Genomic DNA, 13,640 nt, shown 5'->3' on the forward strand with positions numbered 1-13,640 from the left:
CTTGTAGGCCCCTTCCAACTCTGCTATTCTATGATTCTAGGTCTTTCAACTCTAGGAAGGGGCACAGCTGCCGTTTTGGCTGAAGCTGATAGTAGGCACTCCTAGCTGGCACATCTATCTGATGCAGGAAGAGAAGGGAAACCCCATGAGGGAGTGAGAAAAACAAGCCAAAGGCAGGGGTGGAACCAAGGATAATCTTGCAAAATATTATTTGTATAGAAAAATATTTAATGAAGGTAGCCTACACGTTTTGGATAAAAAATGTCCTTCCTCAAGGCTATCTGAGAACAAAAAAAAATATTTTGTAACAAAATATTTACAATAGAAAAAAGAATAAAGAATAAACTTTCCAAGCAGCTATGCCTTGAAATACATAGGCCTTTGCTAGACCTACCTTAAAATTCGGTGGTGAGGAGGGGCCAGCCTGTGCTAGAAGTAGCGCGACAGGGTAAAGGAACGCCCCGTCGCATCAGCCATTTTGTTTAATGTTTTAAAGGGGCCGGGTGCACAGGAGTGCACCAGGGACTGAGGTAGGCTTTAAAAAAAAAGTTCCCCACTCCCCCCCCTGCCCCGACTTCCCCCCCCTGGCTGCAATTGCCCCCCCCCCCGCGATCTCCAATTCCCCCCATCCCCCTGGCTCCCCCAGGCTCCATTTCCCCCATCCCCTCTGGCTCCATTTCCCCCCCATCCCCTCCCCGCCCTGAACGCCGCAGCGCTCCTGTGGAGTGCTGCGCGCCATCCACCACTTTTCCTGGCTACTCACAAGTAAATGCGGTAGCTGGAAAAACCGGCGGACTTGGGCTCAGCCTGAGACCGCAGGAAATACCAGGCCACAAGCAGTGCCAGCTACCCTGGGGCCAGGGAGGTTTGACCCCTGCCTGAGCCCAGAACCCCCTGGGCGTCATCTGGATGCACAGGGAAGAGCCCGGGCCTCGCACCAGGCTAACCCCTCCTCTAGCAAAGGCCATAATATCATGATAGAAAACAGTTTAAAATGATAAGTATAAAGAGACATACATATTAAAAACAAAAAGTTAAAATACATAATTATTCAGCCTATAAATGTGACTATACAAAGTATAACAAACAGTGAAGAATCATCTATGTTACACAAATAAAATTCAAGTACTTACTCAAAAAGGTTTTTACAGTTGTCTGCTCAATAAAATCATAGGCTTGACTGGTACAGAGAGATGTGAGATGTATAGAACAACTAGGGAAGAACAGCTGTTTATTATAACATTGCTGATAGTTCCAAGGATTCATTGAGGCCAGAGAGGCTGATCGTATTTAGCCTAATCATCCATCTGGCCTCTCTCTCTAAAAGGATCCTATCATATTTATTCTTTATTGTTTCTTTAACCCAGAAGGATAGGTCTTTTAATTTGTGTGTTTTTTCTTTCCAGTGGTGAACAAGTGGTGCTTCTTTTACTCCACGTTTGATCTTGCTAATATGCTCACCTATCCTGATTTTGACACTTCTTGTAGTTTTGCCAATGAATAGCTTTTCACAGGGACAGATTATGCCATATACCACAAATGTGGTATTGCACGTGGTGAAATCTTTCAAAGAATACTCTCTATTATCTATTGGATTCACGAAGTGTTTTAATTTGAGAGAGTGACTGCAGTATTTGCAATGTCCACATGGAAAATGTCCTGCAGGTGGACCCGATCCTGGTAGAAGGGACTGCGTACTCAAGGTGGTAATTGTTTTAGCTGTGTTACTCCTAATTATACGATCCCCTATACTTTCTGTTCTTTTGTATACAATATGGGGTTTCTCATAGCACCCCATTACATCCTTTACTAAAAACCAGTATTTGGCAAGATTATCCTTGGTTCTGCCCCTGCCTTCGGCACACCTATCTGGGCTGTCATTTGGAGCGATGGATCCAGAAGCACTCACAAGCTGTGAATGCGATCTTTCAGGGGGAATGTAACCCCATCCAGAACTGGTTGACACACTTTGAAACCCAGGTTATGGTCCTTGACAGTAAGCACCTCCATCTTGTCTGGATTCAGCTTCAATTTGTTTTTCCTCATCCAACCCATTACCGCCTCCAAGCATTCATTCAGAGGAGACACACTATCCTTAGCTGACGCTGTTGTCGAAGGCATAGAGAAATATATTTGGATCTCATTAGCATACTGATAGCACCCCGCTCCATGCCTCCGGACGATCTCTCCCAGCGGTTTCATGTAGATGTTGACCATCGTTGGGGAAAGGATGGCACCTTGTGGTACGCTATGCAACAGCTCCTTCTTTGAGAACCACCTATCCCCAAGCATCACCATCTGGAACACTACTGGAACACAGTGTCCCCAATTCCCAATCCCCTCAGGTGCTCCAGAAGGATACCATGGTCGTTGGTATCAAAAGCTGCTGAGAGGTCCAAAAGCACCAACAGGGACACACTCCCCCTGTCAATACTCTTGCGAAACCATCCACTAAGGCGACCATTTTTTTATTGTTATTTTTTTATTTTCTACAATACTTAAACATACAACATTACCATTAAAAAGAACAACATACTACATAAATGTTGAGTAAATGTTGAATACATAATATCATATCTGAATAACATAATCAAACTTAACATATAAGTGCACCCCCCACCTCGGGATCTCATTCCTGATTCCAAAATCTCATACTTTCCTCTGCTGGCGGTTTCCCACTTCCCTTAGAAAACACAAATGTTAGGAACTGTTTCCATATTCCTTCAAATCATTTGTTTTAGCTATACCTCTTCTTCATTTAATATTACAAGTCAATTTATCGTTAATAGCTATATCCCATACTTCTTTGTACCATTCTTCAATAGAATATTCCCCTTGAATCTTCCAGTTCCTAGCTACAATCAATCTTGCTGCAGTCAGCAAATTCGTTATCAATTCCTTAATTTCTTTTTTACATTTTAAATGTTCAAATAGTGACAGTAATGCAACTTTTGGTGTTCGTTCTATCTTCATTCCCACAATTTCTTCAATCTCCAAAAACACCATCTTCCACAATTTGGAAGATTGTGGAATATGGTCCACTAAGGCGACCATAGCGGTCTCAACTCTGTATCCTGTTCTGAAGCCAGTTTGAAATGGGTCTAGAGAATCTGTATCTTCCAAGACTGCTCGGAGTTGGAAGATAACTGCCCTTTTGATCACCTTGCCCCAAAATGGAAGATTTGATACTGGTCTGTAATTATTAAAGTCCAGGGGGTCCAGGGAGGGCTATTTTAGAAGCTTTAGTGGGTTGGCAGATTGTGATGAAAGTGTTGTGAAAGCTGTTCCTTTGTTCTTGACAAGATTGTTGGCTATTCTGTATCACACCCTTGTGGAAGAATGCAAATCAGGATGAAATAGATACTCTGTAAGAGCATCACTTTCATTTTGCATGCAAGTGCCATCCCCAAAGCAGAGGCTGATACCTCTCAGTCAGACTATCTGAAAGAATGGAAGCCGAAGGGTGCAACGTTCCAAAAACTGGCAATCCTCCACTCTCAACTATAATCTACTTAGTTTTCTCAGCAGTTGAGGCTGTTGTTGGGATGTCACTGAATGCTTTTATTGTTGCAGTGAATTGCATTAATGGGATCAAAAGCAGACATCTGAAATCCATTGATAAAATCTTGACTGCTCTGGGGATCTCTAGATTTTTCTACTTGTGCATACTTTCGGTAAAGATTTTCTGGGAAGCAATCTTTCCTTGGACATTTGAGGTCACCAATGTGTACCAAACATTGAAAGCTGCCATCTGGTTTCTAACTTGTACCAGCCTCTGCTTCTCCGCCTGCCTGTGTTCATTTTACTGTATAAAGATTGCTAATTTCCAGCACCACATCTTCATCCGCCTGAAGATGGGAATCTCCAAATTAGTACCCTGGTTGCTCCTGGTTTCTGTGCTTGGATCACTGGTCAACACTTCCCCTTTCTTTAGTGGTATTTACAGTATTACCTGCAGAAAAAATAATAATAGTTTTGATGTGTTGGGAAACCACAGTCTTGAAGGCATTAGTGTACAAACAAATTTGTTTAATCTGTTTCTATACTGTGGCACTGGGTTTTCAGTGGTTTTCTTCATACTGACCACATCAACGTTTCTCTTGCTCTTTTCTCTGTGGAGACAAACTCACCAGATACAGAAGAGCCTGGCCAGTTTCAGCAACCCAAGCATGGCTGCCCATTTTCAGGCAGTGAAAACTATCATGTCTCTCTTGATCACTGATGTCATTAATTTTGTATCATTGATGCTCCTTCTGTCAAATATATTTCCAGAGAAAAGTCCTACAAATCAGCTTTGCATCTTCATTGTCTATGCATGTCCTTCAGTACAATCTATCATCCTGGTTGGGGGAAATCCCAAATTAAAAAGGGGTTTTAGCAGAGTCATGCATTATATCAGGCACATGTCCATGTTTTGAAAAGGAATTTGTTCTGAGATTTATCCTGTCTTTCACTGAAAATGACTGATGTGTAAATTCACCATTTTTTTTTGAAGGATAAGCTTTTCCCGAAACGTAACACAAGTTTATATTGGTGTAATCCAGAAGTAAGAAAAGTTTGAAAAGAAAACAAAGATGTTACATTAAATTTAAATTCTGTGGACTGAAAGACAATGAAGCAATTTTGTCTTTCTATTATACCAGTGTTCCAGTCTGATTTGCCTGCTGTGTGCTTAAAACAATGAAAATAAATGGATGATGGATGATGATAATGATGATATTGCTAATGATGGTGATATATTGCTAATGGTGGTGATAATGGCCTTGTTTTATAGATTTGATAGGAGTTGGTCTGAAACATCTGGGAAGCACCAGGTTGGGGACAGCTGTTGTTGATAGGATCAGCATATAAAAAGGAGGACAGGGCTCCTGTATCATTAACAGTAGTATTGAAAGGGGATTTCAGCAGTTAAAGCTGCAGGATAGCTCCTGCAGCTTGAACTGTTGTGATGAACAGGGACTATTACCAGGTGCGGCACACCTGCTGAAATTCCCTTTCTAAACAACTGCTAAAGATGCACAAGCCCTGTCCTCCTTTCCATATGGTAATCCTATAAGTAATCTATTATCTCCATGGCACAAGGAATTATATTGGGGTGGGGAATATTTACATTTTTGTCTGAATTGTAAAGTGTAGAATTAGACATGTGTGAGAGCCAGTGTGGTGTAGTGGCTAGAGTACCAGACTGGGAGTCAGGACATCCGGGTTCTAGTCCCCACTCGGCCATGGAAACCCACTGGGTGACTTTGGGCCAGTCACAGACTCTCAGCCCAACCCACCTCACAGGGTTGTTGTTGTGAGGATAAAGTGGAGAGGAGGAGGAGGATTATGTATGCTGTCTTGGGTTCCTTGCAGGGAAAAAGGTGGGATATAAAAGCAATAATAATAAATAAATGTGGCCGAGGCCACGCCCCCTTGGGGGCCAGACATATTGAGTTGGCCCCACCTTGGGGGTGGGCATGTTGGGCTGGCCACACCTCCTGAGGGCGGCCATATTGCACTCCTTTTTGGTTTCCAAAATATGGTCACCCTATTGTTTCCCCCCGTGTTGTATTGTGCATATATCTGCAATAGGCCTACTGAGTGGATGTAATGCATCAATGAATGTTTTGAATACCCATTTTGCAATTGTGATTCAAATATGTAAATGATAATGTAAGGTGCTCTCACTATAGATGTAGAATTGTGCCCATACGTGAATGGTGAGTCTGGGCTCTTCTTGCTCATGCAATGCAGACCTCAGTGATCTTCCCACTGAGCTAAAGGCCTACCCATGTCATTCCTCTATACTTGCTTTCATTAATTAATCCTCGTAGCAGCACTCCAGAAGCATATTCAGGATTGTGAGTTAGTGGCTAGTGTTGGACCGGGACTCAGGAGGTCAGAGTTCTAGTCCTTATTTGCTCAGGCCAGTCATTGATTCTCAGCCTAACCAACTTCACAAGGTTGTTGTGAGGATAAGATGCAGGAGTGTCATGTATTCTGCCTTGGGCTCCTGGAAGGAAAGACAGATGATGATGATGATGATGATGATGATGATTTTGATAATGATAATAGTGGTTCGCATACTTTCTATGTCACTGGGTCGTTGTGAGGATAAAATAAAGAGGAGGAGGAAGTGAATGACCATGTAAGCCACCTTGGTTCCTTGCAAGAGGAGAAACAGTGGGGGACATGAATATAATAATAAAAAATAAAATAAAAAGTCCTGTGTCTGAAATTCTATAAACTTTAAGAAACCTCTTTGGATTATATTTCATAACCTTGTTGAACAGAGGTAATGATAATTGTGTAAAATGTAGGGCTGTGCACGGACCCCCTGATCCGCTCCGAATCCTGATCCACAACTTCCGGATAGGGTCCACTCCACCCCGCATTGATCCGCCTATGATCCACTTCGCTGCACTGCGGAGCTCCGGATCCAGATCGGAGCTCCGTTTCCCCCCTCTTTAGACTTGCATTAAAATCCAAACACCTATAACTTTTTTCTGTTAATGTTAGAAACCTCAAAATCAGCACCATGAGAGCTTATCTACGTATCCACATTCATGCCAAGCTTCAAGCAAATCTGAGCATCCACTGATTTTCGGCAGACAGGTGGTGCGGGCACAGGCAGGCATTGGCAGGCGGGCACAAGGGAGCTGGTACCTTGCGCAGGTAAGCCATAGATTTCTGGGGAAGTCATTCCAAACAGATCCAGCTGCCCCACAGGGACAGCTCCCATGCAGGTGGGCAGAGAGGTGGGCACAGGCAGGCAGGCATTTCTGCAGTCACAAGTAAGTGAGCCAAGGATTGTTTCCATTCCAGGCCAGTATTGCAAACCAGCCCTGTTAGGCGGAAACAGCACAGACAGATGTCTTTCACAACCCATAACTAATAGGGGAATAGGAGGAGAAGAGTAAACCTTTGTCTTCCTTGCTTCAGAGTTGATTGACTGCACTGTCATCACAGCCATTATACAATTATAATAATAGTAACAAGAATTCTAGCAGTACTACTACTAATATTAATAATAACAATCACAACAACAATATGAAGTTGAACCACATTAAAGCCTGCCTGACTGAATTGGGAAAACCAGAATGAGAAAGGAGGGGTGGGAAAGCAGCAGTTCTGCTGCTTGCAAGAAATACTCGGTGAATGTAGTGAGAGGAGCTAGAGAAGCCGGACCTCGTTTGGGTTCCATAGTCCCATGCTGCTGCTGCTTTTAGTTAGTGAAGCAGCTACTTTGAGTATGGAAGATGATGCAGCCATCCACCATGCTGTGGCTTGGAGCATTAACTTTGCTGGATGATCCACCTGTATAGCATTCCAGTACCACAAAGTGGACGTGTCAGATGACCTGGAGAAATCAATCCTCAACCAGCACCCTCCAAAGAACAACCAGTGGACTTCTGGAGTCTAAGTCCCATTCCAGTTGGAGAACAGCCCAGGCCTACAGCGATGGTGAAGTCAATGATTGCCACGAATTGATGTGTGAAGTAGCTTCTGAATGCCAGGAACCTACATAGGAGCAGCCCAAGGACCAAGTGAGAGCTAGCTAAAAGCTTACAAACAAAATCTGGACTTGGTTGGGGTTCCGTAGTGCCCTGATGCTGCTTTACTTATTGAAGCAGTTTTCTTTGAGTGTGGAAGACAAATGGTGAAGTGAAGGAGTGCCATGAGTTGATGTGTGAGGTAGCTTCTCAAAGCCAGGAGCCCAGACAGGAGCACCCAGCAGACCTAACTGTGATGTTTGTGTTGGGATGTGAGGGATTGACAGCAGGGAGACACCTCTGGGAAGTCATAGTGGCAAGTGAGCCCGTTTGATTTTCACAGTGGGAGAGGCAGGCTGGCTACTGGTGGTGGTGCCAGGCATTGCCTTGCCCCCTGCTTGCACCTCACCCAACCACAGACGGGCATGCTTACAACTTCTCAAAGCCAGGAGCCCAGACAGGAGCACCAACCGACCTAATTGTGAGAAACTATGCTCAGCGAAGTGAACATGCCATGTGTCTTCTTCTGTCAAGAGAGGTGGAAGAACAACCAAAGAGCAACCAGTGGACTGGTTGCTGAACCACTGGGCAAAGCCAAAGGAGTGGTGAAGTGAAGGAGTGCCACGAGTTGATGTGTGAGCTAGCTTCTCAAAGCCAGGAGCCTAAATATGAGCACCCAACTAGTCTGAAGCTATGGTCAATGAAGCAATTGCAATCGCAAGCTCTTCCATGGTCGCCTCTATGAACGGGGCACTTTTCCCACCCTCAGAAAGCTTGAATGACCTAAAGGACACATTACTAGAACCATCGAAAGGACAACCAGTGGACTGCGGGAGTTTAAGTCCCATTCTCCAGTTGGAGAACAGCAGCCCAATCCCAAAGCGCTGGAGAAGTGAAGGAGTGCCATGAGTTGAAGTGTCACGAGTACCCAACTGAACTGACTGTGAAACTATGCTCAGCGAAGCAACAGCAACAAGGCTTAAGTAGGACAGTGGGGACGTGCCATTTGACTTCTGTCAAGAGAACTTGAAGAAACCTCTAAAGGGCAACCAGTGGACTGCTGGAGTCTAAAACCCCTTCCAGTTGGAGGACAGCCCCAGCCTAAAGCGCTGGTGAAGTGAAGGAGTGCCACGAGCTGCAGTGTGAGATAGCTTCTCAAAGCCAGGAGCCCAGACTAGCCCGTTTGATTTTCACAGCGGGAGAGGCAGGCTGGCTACTGGTGGTGGTGCCAGGCATTGCCTTGCCCCCTGCTTGCACCCCACCCAACCACAGATGGGCGTATAATGTGGTGCTTTGCCCTCACTTTTGGTATGCTTCTGCAGTGTGAGCAAAGCAAACACAGTCACATAGTCACACATACACACAGTCCCAAATTCTGCCTACAGCTTCTGCAGAGGCTCAGGGTGATGCTGATTTCCACCCAGGCGTGAAGTGTGCTGCTTTAGGGGAAGGTTCAGCCTGCCTATGGTGACTCTTGTGGTAGGAGTAATGCAGAGCCAGCCTGACTAGACTGAATTGGATAGATATACTATAACAGCCTGCCTGTATGTAAGATGAAGAAGGGAGGGATGCCAGGCATCGCCTGACTGAAAGAAGAATCAAATGATTCAGAGTTGATTTTGTGAACTAAAATGCAGCCACTAAATAAAATGCTAAGGATAATGATGGTAATAACAACAACAACAACAACAACAACAACAACAACAACAGCAATAGTAATTACTTTTAAAAAGAAAAAGCCTGCCTGAACTATAGTCTGCCAACCAAAGGAGGGGTGGAATTATAGGGGAGCCTGCCTGTCACTCCCCCGAGGGCTTGAGGGTGGGGTATCCCAGCAGGGGCAGATTGCCCTTGAGAAAGACCAGCTGCTCCACCAACTCCGGCTCCAAGCAAGAGCGGTGAGGGGTCACTATGTCGCCCGCCATAGAGAACACCCTCTTACTTGGAACACTGGTGGGTGGGCAGCTGAGTCGCTCACTGGCCACCCGCACCAGGTCTGGCCAAATCTGGTGGTGGGATGACCAGTAGGCCAGGGGGTCCATGGAGCAGTCCTCCATGGGCTCTGCCAGGTAACACTGCATGGTGGTTGCAGCGTCATCCTGGCTGATGGCTGGGAGGGTCTCCGCCCAACCACAGCATGCAGAGCCTGTGCCCAAAACCCCTGGCTTGTGCTCCTGCTGGGAGGGATGCAGGTGAGGCTGCTGCTGGTGGTGGTGCTGTGGGGAGTGGTGGCCTACCCCTCTGCCTCACTCTGCCCCACCCTCTTGGCCTGTGCCACCCGCACTTGGCCCATGAGCACTTCCACCCAGCGTGGCTTGGAATTTAGCCCACAAAACCCATCCTTCAAAAGAGGGCCACACATGGTGGCCAACATGTAGATCCTGTCTTTCTGGATGGGCTCCAGGCTCCGCATCAGGCCATCCCTCAGCTTAGTCACCGCTTCGCGTACCTCGGGCTCAAAGCGCCTGCCGATGATGGGATCCTTGTACTCCAGAAACTCGCCCATCTGTTTCTGGAGATGCCTGCATACAGGGATCACCTGGCTGAGGAGGGCAGAGCTAGTGCTCAGGGTCTCAGTGGCCTCAAGGAACAGCTTGAGGACCACCACCAGCTGGGACATGGTGTCCCACTGCTGCTTGCCCAGTGCTGGGTGGATGCCCATGTCCCTGACCCTGAACATTTTGTGGATGGCACGCTGTTGCTCCACCATACACTCCAGCATCAGATAGGTGGAGTTCCAGCGTGTCACCACGTCTTGCACTAGCCTGTGCTGCGGGAGATTCAACTCCTCCTGCTTCTCCTGCAGCAATCTACTGCCCTTGACACTGTGGTGGAAATGCCCTGCCACCTTTCTGCAGCTCTCCAGGAGGTTACGGATACCGGACAGGGGACCGAAGTTGGCCTTACTGCCCATTCTAAGGCCATCCCTCACCACCAGGTTCAAGACATGCGCGATGCAGCGGACGCCCTCAAATCTGCCATCGCACACCGCCTTCACCATGTTGGATCCCCCGTCTGTGACCATGAAACCACGGGTGAGTTGGTGCCCGGCTAGCCACCCATCCACCATACAGTTCATGGCCTCTGTAATCTCTGCCACTATGTGGGACTGGCCCATCACTTGCGTATGGAGGAGGGCCCAGCAGTAGCCCTCCTTGCCAGTCCCTCTAGTGCTGGATGATGCTTCCTGCCCCACGGCTGCCCACCTGTGAGCCGTCAGGGACAGGTAAGCGTGCACTCCGCCCTCGCTGGACCAAATGTCCGAGGTGAAGTGCACCATCCATGCCTCTGCCTGGCACAGATGAACCAGCACTAACTCCCTGCAGGAACGGTACAGGGAAGGCACCACCCGCCTGCTAAGGGTGGTGCGACACGGCAGCTTGTAGTATAGAACCATAAGCGCCATCAGCCTCTTGAAGCCTGTGTTGTCAATGAGGCTGAATGGCTGGTCGTCCAACGCCACCATCTCACCAATGCAGGTGGTGAACTGGATGAGCGTTGGAAAACGCCATCTTGTGACTCCATACTTCCCCCACCCCATGTCCTCGAGGGTTGCCTGCCTAACCCTCATGGGGACGGAAGATGGAGAGCTTAGAGTGCCAGCAGCAGCAGTAGCCTTCTGCTTTCTCCTGGCACCAGCGCCCTTGAAGTGCCCGCCTCTTTCCCCAGCAAGACCGAATGGTGCTGCCTCTGCAGATGCATCTTCAAGCTGCTGGTTCCATAATGCCCTGTTGCTGAACCCCTGCTTAGGTGACAGACAGCAAAGCGGGGATCCACTCCCACCTCAAAGTGGTCCCACACTATGCTTGTCTTTAACTTCCATGGTGACACCAATTGCCCACCTGAGCTCTCTGGTGTCGCCACAGAAACAGGGGTTACAGAGGAAGAGGGGTTGGATGAGACTGGGGAGAGAGTCTCGGCCTGCTGCTGCTCCTCATCACCCACATCCTAGAGGACCACCGCCTCCTCCTCCTGCTCCTCCGCTGTGCTGAGGACCTCGTCTATGAGTTCTGGAGACAGGTCCATCAGTGGGCTCATGGCCTCAAACAATAATGAAGGAGTTGGGGATAGTTGTCCTCCTCCTCCTCCTCCTCCTCCTCCTCCAACAGCACTAACGCTGCTGCTGCTGCTGCCTGCCTCTGAAAGGGGCACTTCTCCCACCCTCAAAAAGAGAACACTGGGTGCAAGTTGGAGAAGCGGGTTCATCTGCCTGCTTCTTCTCCTGCTTCTGTCGAGGAGCAGCCAGCCAAGGACTTGCCCGTTTGATTTTCACAGCAGGAGAGGCTGCCTGCTTACTGGTGCCAGCCTTGCCTTGCCTTGCCTTGCCCACTGCTTTCAGCACGCCCAGCCACAGACGGGCACCTGCTGCCTTTTCTCATTATGAAATAATAATAATAATAATAATAATAATAATAATAATAATAATAATAATTGTATTTATTATTTGGGGAAATGGCACAAGTGTACATGCTTTGCACAAAGTTTATTTGAATGCTTATTGCACTTAACACTGCATGGCAAACACACTCACACAATCACATACAGTCCAAAGAAACACACACACACAGAGTAAGAGAAAGAAAGAGAGGATAATTTTTTTTGGTATTTTTAAAAACTTTTTTTATATAGAAGCAAGAAGGAAGATGAAACACAGTCACAGAACACAGGGAAGGGGTTGGAGTTGGGGTTGGATTGGGAAACCAAACAAACAAACACTCCAAAAATTAAAAGTTTATACACAGAGCAAGCTAAGCAAACAGAAAAAACAAACAAACACACAACCCAAGATAAATCCTAATCCTACTAATCCTATATCTCCTCCGAAACACAACTGCAGCACAGAACTAACTCCTCTCGCCATGAAGTCCAAGCCCACAAAGAGACAGAAAGGAAAAGGGTCTCTGGGTGAGTCTGCCTTAGTCTCCCCTCCAACATTGGGATTGGAGAATGCTTCACATGAGGTGATCATTTCTCATCATGATTGGAAGTTGAATCTGCCTCTCATCGCTTCAAAAAAACCTTACCCCCTCCCGCTTTTAGCCACTCTAAACAAATTAATAGCAAGCAAACCGCAGAACAAAAAAGTCTGAACATCTCTGGAAATGACCCACAACCACCACTCTCTAAGCACAGTAAGTTTCAGGGATGTGGATTTCAAAACAAAAAAGTTATACGCTAATCTTTTCTGCAATGCAATCCTATGGGAAAAAATATCCAAAATGGCAGGCGGAGCGCTTTGCAAAAAGTGGATCGATCCACTTGTGGTCACTTCTCTTTGCTATGCTTCACTAGCCCTTGACTCGCTCCCCTTCACCTATAACGGAGGTGAAGCCCCCCACTCCACTATCGCTTCTAAGAGAAGCGGATCACAGCACTAGTAAAATGTATTCCAACTAGGAATCAAAATGCCCCTTAATTTTTGCAAATGGTCTCAGCTTAACTTTGCTCTAATTCAGCTGGTGATTCCAGCATGTTTAAATAGCAATGAGTTAAGTAGACTGGTTTATTCATTAATACAAAATTCTTTCTAACTATGTAAAGGAAGATGGGGATAAGCTTCTATTAATTAGAGTGGTTGGAACTTGTGTGCTGGTGCGCCCCTACGTTGTAGATGTTTTAGTCCCTTGGATGGAGTCCTCACTCAGAGGAAGGGCGAGAGAAGAAACAACTTTAAAAGGGAACCAGTTTGTTCTGCTGAAAGCTGAATGTTAGAAGAGTGCTGTATAATTATAGGCTCTTATCACCTTGTATAAGGGCTAATACCTTGAACAACAAAGTTGAGTTATAAATTGGGGATTGCCCTGTGAATTGAAATTAAGAAAACCTACGAAAGGGACTTCTGAAATACTTAGCACCTTGAGACATCAAAGACACCAAAGAGATCCATATATTTTTGTTGTTTGGACATAGAAGGACTAATTGTGGCTTATTACTGTAATTTGATGCTTCCTAAAGACATACTTTGTTCAGGTTATGTTTTTGCAAGTTTATTCTAATTAAGCCCCATAGGACCCACATGAGTAGAAGTTACACTGAGAATAAATGGTATGCTAAAATTTATTATATTGGGCATAAAGTTTATCTTTTTATTTTAATGATTCCATTCTTCAAGTTCCCTAAAGAGTTAGAGATACCAACCTTCATGTTTCCCAGATAATTTTTAAA

General features: G+C 46.1%; 1 protein-coding gene across 1 annotated transcript; it reads left to right on the plus strand.

Annotated features, from left to right (window-relative positions):
* The first annotated feature begins 3,449 nt into the window (after positions 1-3,449).
* LOC134391926 (taste receptor type 2 member 40-like) lies at positions 3,450-4,418 on the plus strand. The gene has a single exon (XM_063115849.1). The coding sequence runs from the start codon at positions 3,450-3,452 to the stop codon at positions 4,416-4,418; it is 969 nt and encodes a 322-aa protein (XP_062971919.1).
* Positions 4,419-13,640: the final 9,222 nt, after the last annotated feature.

The sequence above is a fragment of the Elgaria multicarinata genome, chromosome 2, assembly GCF_023053635.1.
Source record: "Elgaria multicarinata webbii isolate HBS135686 ecotype San Diego chromosome 2, rElgMul1.1.pri, whole genome shotgun sequence".
Lineage (NCBI taxonomy): Eukaryota > Metazoa > Chordata > Lepidosauria > Squamata > Anguidae > Elgaria > Elgaria multicarinata.